General features: G+C 52.7%; 1 protein-coding gene across 1 annotated transcript; it reads left to right on the top strand.

The window, feature by feature from the left end:
• Positions 1-17,281: 17,281 nt before the first annotated feature.
• On the top strand, positions 17,282-18,220 carry LOC112911267 (olfactory receptor 6B2-like). Its single transcript, XM_025987723.2, has one exon. The coding sequence runs from the start codon at positions 17,282-17,284 to the stop codon at positions 18,218-18,220; it is 939 nt and encodes a 312-aa protein (XP_025843508.2).
• Positions 18,221-19,821: the final 1,601 nt, after the last annotated feature.

Consider the following 19,821-nt stretch of genomic DNA (forward strand, 5'->3'; position numbering starts at 1 on the left):
GAGTCCCGCATTGGGCTCCTGTCATGGAGCCTGCTTCTCCCTCCTCCTGTGCCTCTGCCTCTCTCTCTCTCTCTCTCTCTCTCTCTCTCTGTCTATCATAAATAATAAATAAATAAATATTTTAAAAAATAAAAAATAAAAATATTAGCTAAAATATGCAGAAATACAAAAAGAGAATCAAATTATGATCAAGTGAGGTTTATTCCATAAATTCAAGATTGGGAGAACATTTAAAAGTTTCATCATTGTAATTCACTATATTAACAGAAAAAAGAGAAAAAAAATATATGATCTTCTCAATAAATGCCGAAAAAATAAATCTTTGACAAAAAAATCAACACCCATTCAAAGTTATTATCTCAGAAGTAGGAATATTCACTTGAGTTGAGAAGGGCATCTTCAAACTTATAGCTAATATCATACACGATGGCAAAAAACGAAATGTTTTTCCTGAGATCAGAAATGAGGTAAGGGGGGATCCCTGGGTGGCGCAGCGGTTTGGCGCCTGCCTTTGGCCCAGGGTGTGATCCTGGAGTCCCGGGGTCGAGTCCCGCATTGGGCTCCTGTCATGGAGCCTGCTTCTCCCTCCTCCTGTGCCTCTGCCTCTCTCTCTCTCTCTCTCTCTCTCTCTCTGTCTATCATAAATAATAAATAAATAAATATTTTAAAAAATAAAAAATAAAAATATTAGCTAAAATATGCAGAAATACAAAAAGAGAATCAAATTATGATCAAGTGAGGTTTATTCCATAAATTCAAGATTGGGAGAACATTTAAAAGTTTCATCATTGTAATTCACTATATTAACAGAAAAAAGAGAAAAAAAATATATGATCTTCTCAATAAATGCCGAAAAAATAAATCTTTGACAAAAAAATCAACACCCATTCAAAGTTATTATCTCAGAAGTAGGAATATTCACTTGAGTTGAGAAGGGCATCTTCAAACTTATAGCTAATATCATACACGATGGCAAAAAACGAAATGTTTTTCCTGAGATCAGAAATGAGGTAAGGGGGGATCCCTGGGTGGCGCAGCGGTTTGGCGCCTGCCTTTGGCCCAGGGTGTGATCCTGGAGTCCCGGGGTCGAGTCCCGCATTGGGCTCCTGTCATGGAGCCTGCTTCTCCCTCCTCCTGTGCCTCTGCCTCTCTCTCTCTCTCTCTCTCTCTCTCTCTGTCTATCATAAATAATAAATAAATAAATATTTTAAAAAATAAAAAATAAAAATATTAGCTAAAATATGCAGAAATACAAAAAGAGAATCAAATTATGATCAAGTGAGGTTTATTCCATAAATTCAAGATTGGGAGAACATTTAAAAGTTTCATCATTGTAATTCACTATATTAACAGAAAAAAGAGAAAAAAAATATATGATCTTCTCAATAAATGCCGAAAAAATAAATCTTTGACAAAAAAATCAACACCCATTCAAAGTTATTATCTCAGAAGTAGGAATATTCACTTGAGTTGAGAAGGGCATCTTCAAACTTATAGCTAATATCATACACGATGGCAAAAAACGAAATGTTTTTCCTGAGATCAGAAATGAGGTAAGGGGGGATCCCTGGGTGGCGCAGCGGTTTGGCGCCTGCCTTTGGCCCAGGGCGCGATCCTGGAGACCCGGGATCGAATCCCACGTCGGGCTCCCGGTGCATGGAGCCTGCTTCTCCCTCTGCCTGTGTCTCTGCCTCTCTCTCTATCTCTCTGTGACTATTGTAAATAAAAAAATAAAAAAAAAATTAAAAAAAGAAATGAGGTAAGGGTATCTGCTCTCACTACTTTCATTTAACACTGTGCTAGAGGTTTTAGCAAGGTCAAGAAGACAATAAAAAGAAATAAAAGACACAGAATGAAAAAAAAATCATTAAAATGTTTATTCACAAATAACATGAGTTTCTATGTATAAAATAATCAGGAATCTACAATCCAAAACTATTCAATCTAATGAATAAACTTGGGTAGGCCATAGGATATAACTTATACAAAATTAACTGTTTTCCTATATACTAGCAACAAATAGCAGGAAAATGAAAAACTTAAAAGTCATTTGTGGGGATCCCTGGGTGGCCCAGGGGTTTAGCGCCTGCCTTCAGCCCAGGGCCTGATCCTGCAACGAGTCCCGTCTCGGGCTCCCTGCATGGAGCCTGCTTCTCCTTCTGCCTGTGTCTCTGCCTCTATCTCTCTCTGTGTGTCTCTCATGAATAAATGAATAAAATCTTTAAAAATAAATAAATAAATAAATAAAAGACTAAGATAATTATGTTGGCTAAATAAAAACCCTATAAGCTCTTTACAAGTGACCTTCCATAAATATAAGGATGCAGAAAAGATGAAAGCAGGAGTGAGGGGGAAATGTACATTATATAAAGTTAAACAAAAGAAATCTTGTGTAGTTAAACTAGTATCAGGTGAATGTACTTTAGGTAAGAAGTGACTCAATAAATAAAAAGAGAAATTTTAAAATGATAAAGGCAGGTTTGCATGCTGTTCGGCCTAGGCAAGTGTACCCCCTCCCAATTCCTTATGAAAGATTGGGGTCTTAGTAGTTTCTTGGTTGTGGTGCAAACTCATTCTGTATGCAATATCCACCTGGGCCACTCAACATCGTCCCTGTGATACTGGGGAGTGGACAAGAGGAAATTGATGCAAGTAGGAAGATCATTCTGCTATGTCAAGAGTAACGAAATCCTATGTCTCTGATCTAGGAGCCTCACGTCTTCCGCCCCTATGAAGCCACGGCAGACCTAACCATGAACTTACAAGCTTATAAAATCTCAGGTCCTTCAGTTCTTGACACATATGGATTGCCAATAAGCACACGAAAAGATATTTAATATTATCAGTCATCAGAGGAATTAGGATTCAGAGCAACAAAACCCTGTAACATTGCTCTGCATTCCTCACCTAGATAGAGTGATGCCATTTTTAAAAATATTACCCATCCTAGTGACTGTGAGATATTTTATTGGTTTTAATTTGCATTTCTCTAGTTACTGATCATGTTGAACATCTTTTCATGTGCTCATTGGCAACCCAGATGTTGTTACAATCCATTGTTATTACACTGAGAATGTAAAATCGTACAGCCAGTATGAAGATTATTTGTCCGTTTCTTATACAGCTCAAAATACATTTTCTATATAACCCAGTAATTGCATTCCTTAAGTATTTATCCAGGAGAAATAAAAACCTCTGTATACACAGAGACATATACACAAATTTATAACTGCATTGTTCATAATGGTCAAAACAGAAACAACTGAAATGCCAGTTAACAGGTAAATCAATAAAAAAGTATGGTGTATCCATAAGATGAGATACTCTTCAGCAATAAAAAGGAACAAATTACTTATATATACAACAATATGGATGAATCTCAAAAAATGTTACGGTAATCAACAGAAGCCATCCTGCCTGATTCCGGTCACATCACATTCTAGAAAAGGCAAATCTAATCTATGGTGGCCAAAAACTGATCAATAGTTTCCGAAGACAGTGGGTGAGGTCATTTGCTGCAAATGGACTTAAAGGAATTGTATGGAACGATGGGATGTTTGATCTTGATTGTGGTAATTACACAACTATATACATTCAACAAAGTTTATAAAACTTTACATTTAAAATGAGTGTATTTTAATAAATTAAAGCTCAATAAGTTTGCCCTAAAAGGAATATTGTAATAAGAAAAATCTATTATATTTCATAAGATATTAAAAGCTCCCCCCTCCATACACATATACTCACCTTAAGAGACTTCCTTCTTATTTCCATTGTTTCAGGATCATTTGTTGAAAACTGTACTTTCCCTACCTTGGTACTTTTCTCAAAGATCAACTTATCATTTTATACATGGTCAATTTTTAGGTTATAGTATATTTTGTTCCATTGGACTATTCGTCTATCTTTATGCCAATCTCACCTTGATTTGACTACTGTAACTTTATAGCAGATCTTAAAATCAGGTAGTAGACATTTTCCAATGTTGTTTTCTTTTTTTTTTTTAATTTTTATTTATTTATGATAGTCACAGAGAGATAGAGAGAGGCAGAGACACAGGCAGAGGGAGAAGCAGGCTCCATGCACCGGGAGCCCGACGTGGGATTCGATCCCGGGTCTCCAGGATCGCGCCCTGGGCCAAAGGCAGGCGCCAAACCGCTGCGCCACCCAGGGATCCCTCCAATGTTGTTTTCTTTTTCAAAAATGGTTTTGCATTATATGGTCTCATTCATTTGGGGAATATAAAAAATAGTGAAAGGGAATAAAGGGGAAAGGAGAAAAAATGAGTGGGAAATATCAGAAAGGGAGACAGAACATGAGAGTTCTCCTAACTCTGAGAAATGACCTAGGGGTGGGGGAAGGGGAGGTGGGTGGGGGGTGGGGGTGACTGGGTGATGGGCACTGAGGGGGCACTTGACGGGATAAGCACTGGGTGTTATTCTATATGTTGGCAAATTGAACACCAATAAAAAATAAATTTATGAAAAATGGTTTTGGCTTTTGTAGGACTTTTCCTTTTCTGTAAAAATTTCAGAGTAAAATTTTCAATTTTGAAATCCTAATGGCATTTTTATTTTGAGTGCATTATTGAATATACAAAACAATTCTGGGGAGAATTAACATCTCAATAATATTGGAAAATTTAATCTATGAACTTGGTATATCTCTCCATTACCTTTAGGTCTTTGTTATTTCCTTTCAGAAATGTGTTGCAGTATTTAGTCTCATGGATATTTTTCAGTCTTTGGTATGAGGGTTGACAAAGGGTCAGGGTCTTCTGGCTCAGCCATTGGTTGGAGATCCACAGCTATACACGCTTGTGGGTGAAATGGCCAGAGGGTAGAGAAAAAATTGGGGGGACTCTGGGACAGGGGAGCTTAATGCACAAGCCATCCAGGCTTGAATAAAGGAGTTCCACCAGTGGCACCAGCAGTTCCTATTGTGACTTCAACGGTGTGAAAAATGCTGCAAGCTGAGAGAGATGTGTACTCTGGGGTATGTCTGGCAAATGCTTTTTTCTCGATCTCAGTCTCAGGAGGAGTCAGCCATAGGCTGCCTTCATGTGAAAGGATCCCAATTTACAAACAGCCAGAGTTCTCCGAATCCGCCAGCTTACTGTCATAATTTGGTAGAAAGGATGCGGACTTGGTGCAGGTCTGAGTGTAAAAAAAACACTGAGTTGATACCATGAGGATGGATGTCAGAAACTCGAAGAGCCAGCTGGGACTGCCTAGGGACAGGGCCGGTACCTGTCGACAAACCCAGCACAGAGCGCAGGGCCCACGCAAATGGCCAGATTCTTAGGAATAACACGGTCGGAAGCCACCCGTGATGTCCCATGGGTGACTGAGGATAAGCTGCAGCCACAGCCTGTCCCTGGGACGAAGGAACAAGCTCATGCGTGACTGAACTGGACTTGGGAAGCAGCACATCCCACACCCGGGAGCATTGCTGACTTCTATCCCCACCCAAAGGAGACCATGTCTGGGGGGGGGGGGTCTGGACAACAGCAGGCTGCGTCTGAACTGCAAAAAGCAGGAGCTCGATGGTTGCTCTTGGCCCTGGTGATTCACTCACACACAATTCTGGAAGGATCTGCGGTTTTCACAGGCTCCCAACCTGGAGCTCACAGCTAAAGCCCAGGAGTGCCGCCTAGCGGCACACACTGGAATTCTGGATGCTTCTGGGGCAGCCGAGCGGTGCATGCCCTCTGTCAGTCAGTTGCCGGGTTGTTAGGTTGTTAGCGGCATTAATGCAAGCAAAGGCGGAGACCTAAAGTGTCTTGAAACTCGAAATATCCAGAATGTCTTGGGTGGTGCCAGAGAAGGAGTGATCAGGAGAGCTGTGCCCGGAAGAGCTCCGCGATTAAATGGGAATGGTGCATTCTGGAGCAGGAGGCCTGGGGAGCATGAGGAGGGACTCGCATTCAGGACCGGAGCGGCCGACAGCCAGCTGATGACTCCCAGATCCTACTGTCACTCGCTGGTGTCCTGTGAGCGGCTCTTTATTGACCAGCCGTAAGCCACTTAGGTGTAGTTCAGGGTGGCCAGACTGCACCTGTTGCAAAGTTCAGCCACCCTTTGACCAACTGGTGGAAAAGCCCTGGTTGAGGAAGGTGAGAACCAAGCAGCTCAGAAGTCAGGGTCGTATGCTCTGTTCAGACGACAAAGCCCCCAAGTTGGGGCATTCACTTGCTCACTGTGCGGCTGGGAGATGGGTAACGGGGGCATTGGCTAACAAAGGGCTGGCCGTGGGGGGCGCAGCCCTACAGAAAGCTCTGAGGAGGCCTGGGGCCCATTAAAGTAGGACATGTCGATGGCCCTCTCAAGAGCCATTCAGGGCTGCAGGGTGATTGGAGGCACCCAATGGGTATCCTGGAGCGCTCACTGGAGGGGCTGGGGGGGGGACCATCGAGGGAGTGGCCATGGGGCGCAGCAGTGCAGGGGTGGGCTGAGCATCCACACATCCCTGTTGTGCCCTCAGAGGCAGAACTGACTGCAGGTGGTCGTGGGGCGAGCCGCCCACACACCCCCACCCCCGTCCCTCTGGGCTCCTACGGACGGGTCCCAAGAGGAGGAGACGCCCGGCATACCCGAAGGTAGAGGAAAATGCTCGGGGTGGTATGAAAGGACTGGGAAGACGATGCTGTACCCATTTGGGCCACACAGTGACGTTTCTTCACACCAGGGACACGTCGCAGCGGCCAGCCCGTGGTGTCCAACGGCAGCAAAGAGCGGGCTCATCAAACGGGCGCGCATTTCGTACTCCGAGTGGTGGCTTGATGGGGGGCTGGAAGAGGCAGTGGGGAGCGCACAGGGCCTGGGGGCTGGCTTGCACACTTCCATGGGTGTGTGCTCACACTCAGCATGAGGGAGGCCCAGGGAGGGTCTCCACCGGGGAGACCCCCCCCCTTTGCTGAGGGATCATGAGCGGAGGCGCCGGGGAAGATGCGGTTCTCCCCCAACTTTTCCTGTCCTGACTGGTGGTCCTGGGAGCGGAGCTGAGACCAGAGGTTCGGCAAGAAACTGTAACGACGCTGGAAGCCTTTGTGCCCGACTTTCTGCGGGTTGACGGGGCGGACGGGGCCCAGGTCCTACGAGGACACCCGGAGCTGGCGGGGAAGGCAGCCGTGCCGCCTGGTGGTTGAGAAGGCCCCCGGCTCTGCACTAGGCTGGCCTTGGCCACCAGCAGTCGGACCCGCTCAGAGGCCCAACCTCACGTCCCTTCCCGAGATGGAAAAGTTCATGCTAAAATCAGCGACAGGTGGAGAGAAGCAGCGATAAGCCTGAGGAGAAGGGAATGTGTGTTTTGCAACAAGGGGATCCAGACAGGCTTGGAAACAAGACGTCCTGATGACTTCAGAGAAAGCAGACATCTCTTAAACGGGATGTTTAAAATTAGTGCCCCCCCCCCCCAAAGGAGCAAATGAGCCAAGGAGACTGTCGATGGAGGGGAAGGAAAGCGTCTTCCCGACGGTGTGACGGGCCAGCGGAGGTCCCGCGTCCACCCGAAGCCGTGAACTGCTTCCCAGGCGGTACCGTGAGCTGCTTTTCTGAATCTGGGTTCCTGTGCGTCCATCAAGGGCCAATGGATGAGATTAACTGCACGCGGTTTAGAGGCTTGGCCTAGTTAATACTTGTCCCAGGAGGGAGGAAGGGGTCCCCTTGGCCTGCGTCCCACAGGCTGGGCTGGGGAGGGACGGACACCCAGACCGGCGGGGGCCCAGGGTGCTGTTGCTCCTGTGCATCACGAGAAATGAGTGAGCGGATGAAGAGGGAAGACACAGTGAGAGAGCGGACTCGCGCTACGTGGAAAGGACAAAATATGTCTAAAGACACGAGGCCGAGAATTCCTACAGACGATGAGAGAAATCCAGGGAACCTGAACAAGTAAGTGTGGGAGGCACTTGCTCCCCAAGGAGGGTCGCCGGGCGGCCAGACAGGGCCTGAGCGCATGCCTGGCGCCCGGTTGTACGAGCGTGAGGGAGATGCGCTGCGAAGACGTCACACGTGTGCCCCAGCGTGGCCCCGACCCCACTGCATCCCCCTGACCTTAGTGCCCCTCCAGTGTGGCCCCAACCCCACTGCGCCCACCCGACCTCCGTGGCCTTCCAGAGTGGCCCCCGCCCCCCAACAAGTGAGGCCTCAAGGCTGCTCCATGTCCTCTGCCAGCTTGAGAGACAGTTCCCAGAGGGACCTTTATTGGAATTTAGGTTGATGATATTTGTGGGAAAAGTTCTTATCTTATACCAAAAACTCAGATTTCCGTGTCCCCGCGTGAATAACCACGTTCACGAGCTCTGGGGTAGTGTGGCACCCTGAGTGCACCCCCGGACCAGGCCATGGTGGCTGCGCCGGGAAAGTCCCGTGTCCCCAGCAGGGGTTGTGCCCCCAGCCCCGCAGGGAGGCGTAGGGGGTCCGTGGGGTCCACGCCGTGTGGACGGGGCTGAGTGGACGGGGGGTGGACCGTGGGCAGGCGCGGGGCTGGTCACGGAGAGGCTGCCAGTGGCGGCGCCCAGGGGCCCGCGGGCGTGAGGTTCTGTGCTAATTGGCGGCGCGGGGCAGTCACAGCTCCGTGGCAGGTAATTGGGCCCTGGGGCCCCCACACGTGGGCCTGACGGGGACGGGAGCCAGCAGCCCTTCTCCCTGGCGCCTCCTTTAAGCCGGCAGTCGCTCCGGGGCGGCCCCTCAGGGTGTCGGAGAGAAGGGAGGCCAGTGGGCCTGCAGCCGTCCCAGGTAGGGCACTGGCATCCTTCCTGTCACCGAGGGGGCGTCTAGGAGGCCTGGACCTGCTCCTTCAGGGAAGCGGCAGGCATGAGGCCCGGACTAAGCCGCCCGGCCCTGGCCCCGGCCCCGAGTGGGCATGGGGGGACTTCCTCCCCTGGGCTTCCCCCAGCCTCCCCGGATCTCCAGCGGCCCCCTCTCCCCCTGAGCTCCGAAGCCTCCAGTGAGGGGCACAGCCCTGCCTCCCGCTGTCCGCCCTGTGCACCCCTGTGCGGTGCTGTGGCCTCCCCACTACAGGGCCCCAGGGTCCGGAGACCACCCAGTGCCGCCTGGACCCCGCTTTCTGCCCCGCTGCCCCGCAGCCCGCCAGCCTGGCCCCCTTGTCCCTTGTCCTCCCAAGGACCCTGCAGTCCACTGAACCTGGGCATGGAGGAAGGTTTCAGAAGGGGCCACTTTTTCCACCTGGCGTCAACCCAGCCAGCTCCCAGTCTGCTGCCATCCAGAGCGGGGGCTCCCGGCTGGTGGGAGAGCAGGGCCGCAGTGGGTGCTCCCTGCAGAGTGCCACCTCGCCGCTGCCCTTGCCCCCATCAGGGTGCCGACGGTGCCCTGCCCACCTCCCCGACTGCCCCTCGCCCCCCCATCACTCTCCCCTTCTCTGCCCCCACCTCCTTCAAACCTCTTACCCTGTCTTTGATGAGGCCAGAAATGACCACACTTTTGCCTTAAAACCGGGAAGTTTGGGGAGCTGCAAGAAGTGCAAAGGGATTCAAAGAAAACACGGAGATTGCGTCCCTTACACGCTCTGTGGCCCGGTGGACGAAGGGCCAGGGCAGTGTCCACCCTTTCGTGGGCCCGTTTCCCGGTCAGGGTGGGACTGGCGCCCCTGGGCAGGTGCATCGGGCAGCTCCAGCCCTAACCCATAACGAAGCCTGAACTCCAGTGCCAGGCTGGACTCCTGGGCAGAACCCACGCTCCACCCCAACCTCGCAGCTGGGCGGAGCCCCCACCCCTGCACGTTGGGCCGGGTGGGACGTGGCGGGTCTGAGAATTCGGGGACGAGCGTGGAAAGGGACGGGGGCACGTTCTCGGTTCCGTCGCTTTCCCTGCCCTGCGGCTTCTCCGTCGGCTGCAGCTTGTCCTTGGGGCCTGAGCGGGTTTCCCAGACGCTGTCCCTGACCGGCCCCAAGTCACCTCCCTGAAGACTCTTATTTAGATGCTGATGCTTAGATTCTTGTTCCGTGCACTTCCCGTGCTGCCCTCCATGGGGTCCAGACACGGCCCCCAGGCCCAGGCAGACCCCTAAGGGCTAACACCACCTCCTTCAAGACTCTGTCCCAGGCTCGCCTTCCCCTGATTGCCCGGCCCCCGGCCCCCAGCCGCCCCGCCCGACGGCTCCTCGCCCCCTCCTCCCTGCATGCTGCCAGTTACCCCTCTGGGGTGGCTAGTCTCTGTGGCCGGTCTTCTCTGCCTCCACTAGAACTTGCTCTTCACCAGGGCGGAAGGTGTAGACAGCTTTCTCTCCCGACTTATCCCAGTCGCCTTGACGCAAGGACTGCGCATAGCAGGCCCTCGTGACCACACGGTGAGCCCCAGGTGACACCGTGCCCTGCGTCTCCGTGAGCTCGGACACCCTGGGCTTGGGCGGGAGGCCCCCGGCCGGTCCACAGGCACCTCCACTCCAGCGCATCTGAAACTGTCAGGTTCAATCCGATGGGTAGTGGAATGGAATGGAGAGGCCAGGCAAACCTTGGTCGAAACAGGCTTTTAATGGGTCGCACTCTCGGGCGGGCGAGGTTCCGCGGCCCGCAGGGGAGGGAGAGAGCAGGGAAGCTGGCTGGGGAAGTCGCTCTGAGGTAGACGGCAGGGGGGTCTAAACAGTTCTTGGCGGGGAAGATGGGGGCAGGGCGGCATTCCAGTTAGGGCAAGGGTTATAGGTCTTTGTGCGCTAAGTTAGGGTAGGGCGGCAAGGTGGCCTTATTGGGAGGTTGCTGGCCTGGGGTCGGCCGTCTGGAGGTCCCCATCCTCGCCAGCCCAACAGAAACCACCTCCTCATCTCCGTCTCTTTCCGAAAGAGTGCTTTGCCCTCTCCACCTGAATGCGAATGAAGGTGGGTGCCTGGAAGACACCCCGGAGTCTCCGTTTCTGGGGGGCATCTAGTGGCAGTGCTGGGGGCTTGCGGGAAACCTTCAGGAGGAGGCTGTGTCCGGGCCCATCCTGCCCGTGGACGGGACAGCCCGGGGCCCATAATGAGCTAGAGGCCGCGGCTCACGAGGGGCGGGAACAAGAGGCCTGGCGTTCAAGCCACGGGCGCTTGATGGACGGGGCTGGGACGGTGCTTCACACGCCGTTCTCTGCGGGCGGACGTGGGACCAAGTGAAGGCAGGAAAGACTGGATGGAGGCCCGCTGAGGCAGTGGCCGTGACCCAGGGTGGGGGTGGTGGAGCCTGGACGGGGGGCAGTGCTGGAAGCCCGCAGTGTGGACCCAGGAGACCTGCTTCTGGGGACATTTAGGATGTGCACTGGGAAGGACTCTGTGCCCGTGTAGCGGTGTGGGCAGGGGGAGAGAGACGAGTGGAGCAGATGCTGGGTTCCTGTCCTGGACGGTGGGGTGGACCATGTGCCGTTTCCGGAGACGAACAGGGGTGCAAACCCCGTGGCCGTGGAGGTCTGTCGTTGGTGGGAGCCTGAGTGGGGTCTGCAGACGGACGGGGAGGACCGGGGTGGTCAGACGGGCACGACGGTGGAAGACTGAGGCGGGTGTCCGCGCGCAGGTGGACGGCGAGAAGGGGAGGCGGGGCCCCCGCTGCCAAGTGCAGAAGAGGCGGGGAGTGAAAACGTGTGCCCAGAAACCAGCGACAGGTGGGTCCCTGGCACCTGCAGGACAGCCAGACCTGGATGCGTGGGGACGGAAGCCAGGGGGCGGTGGGGGGGAGGCAGGGGCAGAGCACGGCTGGAGGTGGAGCAGGAGAGGACGGGAGGCTCCTTACAGAGCCGGCAGCGGCCACAGGGAGGACAGGAAGGAGGGAGGTGAGAGGGGAGCCGCGGCAGCTGGCTCGGGGGCGGGGGCGCTGGCAGGTGCCGCAGGGCGCCCTGCCCGACGGGGGCTCGCAGCGGCGTCCAACCAGCTTGCCCCAGATCTTCCAGTTTTCCAAGAGAAGCCAGAAATCGGGGCTTCTGCGTGAATGCTCTGGTTTCCCACCGTGACGGCCACAGGGAAAGTCGCCAAGAATTCTCCTTAAGGAAAGCGAAGGGTAGAGTGGAGACGTCGTAGCGGTGTCCAGGGCAGGCAGATGTGGTTCAGCTTCTCACCGCGCCCGCAGGGACATCCCCTCCCCACCCCCGCCCCGTGGGGGAAATGTCAGCCGCAATCTCGGACGGAGGCGTCGCTCGCGGGCCGCCGTGAAGTGTCCCTCGAGTCTGCGGGAAGGGAGCCAGGGGCCGCAGGACCCGCAGGCAGGCCCCCGACGCCGCGTCCCTCGGAAACTCAGTGCCTGGGGTCACAGGAAGAAGAGGCCTCACTGCTTCCTTAGCAGACGTGTAACCCAGGGGCTGGGCGTCATCCACCGAGTGGTCCACCCTCACCTGGCCGGTGACATCCCGGGTGCCCTCAGGTGTGCCTCGGCGCTTTCTGTATCGTTTCTGCGCCGCCCCATCGACGACCACGGCGGCGGTCCCTGGTCGTATTTCTTCCTATCTTCATTTTTACGGTCAATCCAAACTAGCAAGTCCTCTTCATTGGTCTCCTTTTCTTTTTCTTTTTCTTTTCTTTTTTTTTTTTGAATTTTCATGGCTATTCCCATCGGTTCATATTTTCAGGTGATTCTAAGAATTATTTCTTCCTGTTTTAAGAAAAGCAAGACGTGGTGAGATTTCGAAGACAATTCAGTGAATTTTTGACATCAATTTGGAGATATTGGGATCCTTGCGTTAGGATGTTTCTTGAGCATGGAGCATTCTTATTAGTAATTGCTGGGATATGGGACGACTACTTTTTTAATATTCGCTTTGAAATCCCTTGATCGATTGTAATCATCTCCCGGGCTTTCTAGGTTAAAAGCCATGGGACGTGGAAACAAGGATAGTTTTGTCGATGCCTTTACCCCTTGTGTAGTGGGTACCAGCGCGTTTTCAGGAGGCTCCATCTCCATCCTGACCTCAGCGGGATGGGACCGACCCTCGTGTTGGCTGAGACGGGGATTATTTATCACGTTAAACCAAATCACCTCTCTGGGGGGACAAATGTATAAAACACTGGCGCAGTTTTCAGTCGAAGCTTTTCAGCATCGGCCGGGCTGTCACCGCGATTTGCTAACGGCGAGCTCCCCTCGCAGCCCTGGAACAGAGGACGACGGTGGGCGGCACGTGCGCTGTGCGCGAGTCGCCCAGCTCTGCTTGCCAGCACGCTGCTGGAATTTGGTGACTATAGTAAAAACAGGTTAGGCCGGCGGCAGGTGGCTTTCCCTTTGTGTGACGCTTGCCAGGGCCCTGTAGTATCAGGGAAGCACGGGCCTGCCGTGCACCGGCTTATGCAGCTCCGGAAAGCCCAGCCCCCTGCAGAGTTGCAGGCGCAGGCGGGGAAGGAGCATCGGGGCCTGTCGGTGTCCCTGCCACGGCTCCAGCCATCCCCGGATCGCTACCGTGACCATGTTGGGCTTTCTGTTTCCACTGGCTGGTCTCCGGTCTCTCGGACAGTCGTCCCTCTGCCGCGGACTCTGACCTTTGCTGTCCCGCAGCAGCTCTCAGGAGCCAGGAAGGCTCGTGGGTACCGGAAGCCGCAGGACGGCCGCTGCAAGGATGCGCACAGTAGGTGCTTTGTAGTGCAGCCCATCCTTCCCCTGCACCTGCTGACTCTCTCTCTGTAGTCGGTACCTTCTCTCATCCCTCCAGTGGTGGCCGTGGGTTCCCTATTTTCCCACTTATTGGATGTGCTCCCTACTCCGTGGCTGCCCCCAGCCAGCTCTTGCCTCTGTTGATCAATCCTGTTCTTTTTCTTAATTAAAATAGATTCTTCCCTTCTCTTTTTCTTTCTTTTTTTTTTTTAAAGATTTTATTTATCCATTCATGAGAGACACAGAGAGAGGGAGAGGCAGAGACACGGGCAGAGGGAGAAGCAGGCTCCATGCAGGGAGCCCGACACAGGACTTGATCCCAGGACTCCAGGATCATGCCCCAGGCCAAAGGCTAAACCACTGAGCTACCCAGGGATCCCCCCTTTTCTTTCTTTCTTTTTTTTTAAATATTTTATTTATTCATGAGAGACACAGAGAGAGTTCCCTTTTCTTTCCTCTGCTTGTCCTCCAGTGGGTTTAATATATTTCCTGACTTTTTGAGTTTAATACTTACCTATTTTTTTCCCCTCCTTTCTGGCTAAAAGGGAAAAAAAGTATTTAGAAGCACAGAACCGCCCGTGAACACGTCTGGCCGAGTCCCGCACGTGCGGCATTGCTGGCCTCACCCCCACCCACCCCCACCCCACCCCAGGTCTGTAACCGCGGCTCTGGTTTGCTGCCAACCTGGGAGCTCCTTAGCACAGCGCTTTCCTCTCTTCCACACAGTCAGGAGTCCTGCTTAGCTGATGTGAACCAATTTCGATGATTTGGTCCCACTGCTTTTAGGAAATCGGGGAATCGATGATGTCGGTTTGGAGATACCGTGGACTGTCTTACGCTATTACAGACCACTTTTTTCCAAACTTTCTGTGGGCCCTTCCCTTTCTTCCAAGGTCCTGAATATAACAACCCTTCAATCGGCTATAAACCATGTTATTCTGATGCTCCGCATCCTCACCCGCTCCCGCCGGGGGGGGGGCGGGGGGGGGGCGGTGAGCGGCAGGTGCTTGTCTGCGGCCTCCTTCCTTCTGCTGCTGTCTCTGCACCGGAGCCGCCGCGGACTGCGGAGGTCGTGCTGGGGACCAGCAGGTTCAGAGAGAAGACGGGCCAGCAGGTCGGCAACGTTACCCGATCCGAGGCTAATTCTGAAATCAGGCTTTCTGGTTGTTTGTCTGATGCACCCGAGCTAAGCCTGGCCTCAGCCCTCCTGAGCGTCTGCTTCTGCGGGGTACGCGTAGTCTGGAATAGACTCCGTCACACGCGGAGAGTCTCCTCCTTGTGCCAGATGTTATTCTGCTCACGATGCTCGTGGCGACCGGTGCACTTCCTTGCCTGTGACCGTCCCCCTTTATTTACGCACCTTCTCAGTGTTTTCTTCACTTTTACACTCTAGTGTGTCCTTTCAGGACCTACAGGGGCCACATCCTTTTGGGTGCTATTGTTTACTTCAAGGAATTTGAAGAACTCACGTTGCTCTATTATAAAGTCTGAGAACAAGAAATACCTGTGGTTTTTCTTTTAAAGATTTTATTTATTTATTCATGAGAGACACAGAGAGAGGCAGAGACCCAGGCAGAGGGAGAAGCAGGATCCATGCAGGGAGCCCGACGCGGGACTCGATCCCAGGACCCCAGGGTCATGCCCTGGGCCGAAGGTAGATGCTCAACTGCTGAGCCACCCAGGGGGTCCCCGTTTTGTCATTATTCTATGCGATACCTCATTCGAGGCCACAGGATAGCTTCACTCCCAGTGACCCAGTCTGTCTGTAGGTTTTCCATTGGGATGTGAACTGTGGGGAAATGTTTACCTACTGACCGTTTAATCCAGCACATAACATTATTTTTTTAAAAGGAGCATTTGAGAATTTAAAAATAAGTAATGGATCACCATTTTGAATAACTAACACATTAACACAAAACAAAATGGAGAAAGTAGCAAAACTATCTCGTGGAGCCCTCTCTGTCCACCACTGTGTTCTAGGCACCTGCTTCCCACCCGGGCAACGGGGATTGCCGGGTCCCTGCGTGAGGGTCCCACGCGGTCTGCTCACCTATGTGCCCTTACTTACATGCTAAGAATATCTAGAAGATTTAACTCTATGTCTTGGAGATCACTCCATACCTCCAGAGAGCCGTGTTGCTCCTCAGTGACTGCTCGGTCGTCCAAGTACAGACGTGACAGATTTACTTCGGCAGCACTTCGTCCTTAGAGGGTATTGTCTGCCTCTCCTGCTCAAACACACTTTTTATTTTGTGACCTTTCGTTCATAGAGCCTATTAGAGTCGGGTCAGAAGGCAGCCCGCAGCTCCACGTATCCATCTCAACAATTCCAGATTTCTGGCTGGAACCAGATGGGTTTGTTTGCTGTCTTGTGGATACCTCTGGTGGGGGGAGCTGCAGCCGTGGGGTCAGAGGGCCTGGGTTTGTGTCATGGTATTGGATAAACCCAAGAACATTTTGATTTGAGTCTGACTTTGTCTGAGCATGAAGATGTCAGCTTTGCTTTCCCGGGGCCCTGGTGATGATGGCAGGATGTGTTTCATGTTAAAATATTTGGTTGGTGATGAAGGTGATGAGGGTGACATGGTCCTTTGTCCCATTGAGGCCAGATCTGGGGACCCACACGTAGGATGTGGAGAGCCACATGGAGGCAGCCACTGGACTGTTCTGGAAACAGAATGTATGTAGGAGCCCTGTGTTCACCCACCTTCCCCCCATCACACCTGTCAGGTGCTGGGAAGATACAGGCCCTGGAGAACATTCTAGACTTCTATACTCTTGCTGCCCCAGCCACCTTTCTGTCATCTCTTTTCTTTCCTCCTGAATTGGATCAGAATCCTTCCCTTGCTGATATGCCCTCCTGGTCTCTTTTTGATGTTATGGGTCTTTATATTTTTCTTTTTAAGATTTTATTTATGAGAGAGAGAGAGAAAGAGAGAGAGAGAGAGAGAGAGAGAGAACATGAGCAGGAGGAGAGGCAGAGGGAGAAGCAGCCTCCCCCCCACACCCGGCTTCATCCCAAGAGGACCTCAGGATCATGACCTGAGCCAAAGGCCGGTGCTTCACCAACTAAGACACCCAGGTACCCCTGGGTTTTTATCTTTTTCCTCTTTTGTCATATTTTCAGGGGTTTTGAGATGGCACAAAGATTGACATGTGAGCGCTCTCCTCTCTTGACTTGGGAGACTCCTGCTGTTCCTCAAGGCCCCCAGCCCTGTGGGTGTGCCTGGTCTGGGGTCCGGCTAACCTGGGACACTGTATCCCAGCATCCTATGAGCCTGCTGCTGTCCCCTCCTCTTATAAAATCGACTCTGAAACCAGGAGGAAGGTTTAGTATCTATTGATTTAGAAAGAATGTGCCAGATGACCAACAACAGGCCCAGGCAACCCAGGTTGGAGACAACTTGGATTTCCTATTGTCTTTAGAATCTTTGGAGAACTCGGGGCAGTGGGGAAACAAGACCACCAACAAGACTTGGGGGAGGATGTGGGTGGGTATTCCAGAGCCCCGTCCTCCTCAGCGTGACCAGCCTCAGGGACACCAGGAAGCTCCTGATGGGAGAGGTTTCACCTGGAGACGGTTCCTCCTCCCCTTGCTGCTGATAGAGCCAGACATCTGATCCTTGGGCCCACACCCAGCTGGGGGTGAGCTCCGCTTTCCCCACTGAGGCCCTGCAGCCCCTCACTCCGGGATGACGTGTTTTGCAGGCCCGGGTGCCGGCTCACAGGATGCGGGGACGGAACGCCACCAAGGTCAGCGTCTTCGTCCTGCTGGGCTTCCCCACGGCCCCTCGGCTGCAGTACGTGCTCTTCCTCGTCTTCCTGCTCACCTACCTCTTCGTCCTGGTGGAGAACCTCATCATCATCGTCACCGTCCACCGCAGCACCCCCCTCCACAGGCCCATGTACTACTTCCTAAGCACCCTGTCTGTCCTGGAGGTCTGGTACGTGTCTGACATCATCCCCAAGATGCTGGGGGGGTTCCTTCTGCAGCAGAAACTCATCTCCTTTGCCGGCTGCATGACCCAGCTCTACTTCTTCAGCTCCCTGGTGTGCACCGAATGCGTGCTCCTGGCCTCCATGGCCTATGACCGCTACGTGGCCATCTGCCACCCCCTGCGCTACCAAGTCATCATGACCACGGGGCTCTGCGTCCGGCTGGTGGCCTCCTCCTTCATCAGCGGTTTCTCCATCTCTGTGATCAAGGTGTACTTTATCTCCAGGGCCACATTCTGTGGCTCCAACGTCCTGAACCACTTCTTCTGTGACATTTCCCCCATCCTCAAGCTGGCCTGCACCGACTTCTCGACCGCGGAGCTGGTGGACTTCATCCTGGCCTTCATCATCCTGGTGTCGCCCCTGGTGGCCACCGTGCTGTCCTACGGGCAGATCACCCTGGCCGTCCTGCGCATCCCCTCGGCCACGGGCCGCTGGAGGGCCTTCTCCACCTGCGCCTCCCACCTCACCGTGGTCACCATCTTCTACACGGCCTTGCTTTTCATGTACGTCCGGCCCCAGGCCATCGATTCCCGGAGCTCCAACAAGCTCATCTCTGTTCTCTACACTGTCCTCACCCCGATAATCAACCCCTTGATCTACTGCCTGAGGAACAAAGAATTTAAGGCTGCCTTGAAAAAGGCTCTGGGCTTCGGTCAAGTTCCCACGTAGGAGGGCACGCCTTGCCATTCGACTCTTCTAGAACATAATCTGAAAAAATATACTTTCTCTGATGGGGTCATTTAATTTGGAATAAAGGGAATTCCCTCCATCATTACAAAGATCGCTCCCGCCTCCTTACGTCTCCTTCAGCTCATGGAAGGAGCTCAGGATCAGAGGAGCTGGTGTACTTGCACGACTAGTGTCTTCATTTTATATCCGAGCAAAGCGGAATTCGAGATTTTTTTCCATCCTGAACATTGCCCTGCGCGTTTCCAGAAGGAATTAAACATACCAGGTCATCTGAGGTGTTAATCCTAATAATTGCAATGTTTCATAGAGTTAACTCTTGAGGATGCCTGGGTGGCTCAGCGGTTCAGCATGTGCTTTGGGCTCGGGTCATGAACCCGGGATCCTGGGATCGAGTCCTGCTCAGGGAGGAGCCTGCTTCTCCCTCTGCTGCTCCCCCTGCTTGTGCGATCTCTCAAATAAATAAATAAAATGTTTTAAAAAAAAGTCACAGTTTCAGGGGCACCTGATTGGCTCAGTGGTTGAGTATCTACCTGCCTTCAGCTCAGAGCAAGATCCTGGGGTTGAGATCTAGTCCCCCATCGTGCTCTCCGCAGGGAGCCTGCTTCTCCCTCTGCCTGTGTCTCTGCCCCTCTCTCTGTGTCTCTATGAATAAATAAATTCTTTAAAAAAAAAAGGTGACTCTTGGACTATGTGGTGAGATGAGCCTCAAGCGTCCCCACAGCAAACTCCGTCCAGGATTCTCAGAACCTGTAGACTTTTGTTTAAACACACAGTATTTCTTCTGCAAAGGCCTGGGCTGGCCACCAATCTCTCTATTTCTGGGCGTAAGCCCCTCCCCCATCAGCTGCTGGAAGAATAAGACGTGGTTGACCTGTAATACAGGCAGGCGGGGACCATGTCTGGGGACCCTCGCAGTTCTACATGGTGCCTGGTGGGCAGTTGACAAACATTCGTGGAATTAGTTCCCCGAGGTACAAAAAGGACGTTCTCACTGTCGTCAGGGAACAACCTGGAGCCTCTGGAGACCCCAGCCTCATCCCCAGGGAGCCCTGCCCCAGGGCCACGAACAGGACCTGGCACCCTTCGGGCGAGTGTCCTGTGGGGCCGGGCACGCCGAGCCCCAGGTCAGAACCTCAGGATGTGCCCAGCGTGTGCCCAGACCCTTCAGACATGGCACAGCTTTCCAGGTGACTCTGATCGGCTCCAGGGTTCCAAAGCCCCAGTCTGTTGGACGGCTGGGACCAAGTAAGAGAACACGTGGGCAGGCACCCACACCGTCAGGGCAGGACTGGGACATGAGGAGGATGGAGGGGTCCCTGGAGACCAGCAGACAACCCCAGGGCGCAGAGGGGACAGCCCCGGGGCCTCCTTGCCCTCCTCCCCCAGGGTCTGGAGCCACCAGCCCTCCTGGAGCCCTGGAGTGTGAAGATGCGCATAGGCCCTTTGTCCTCACTGGTCCTTATCAGGAATCCTGTAAAAAGTCCTGGGGTGATGGGCACTGAGGTGGGCACTTGGTGGGATGAGCACTGGGTGTTATTCTATATGTTGGCAAACTGAACACCAATAAAAAATAAATTTAT

Source organism: Vulpes vulpes, chromosome 9, assembly GCF_048418805.1.
Source record: "Vulpes vulpes isolate BD-2025 chromosome 9, VulVul3, whole genome shotgun sequence".
NCBI classification, from domain to species: domain Eukaryota; kingdom Metazoa; phylum Chordata; class Mammalia; order Carnivora; family Canidae; genus Vulpes; species Vulpes vulpes.

Excerpts from the sequence above, each read along its gene's own strand:
- LOC112911267 (XM_025987723.2), top strand. The coding sequence starts at position 17,282 with ATGCGGGGACGGAACGCCACCAAGGTCAGCGTCTTCGTCCTGCTGGGC.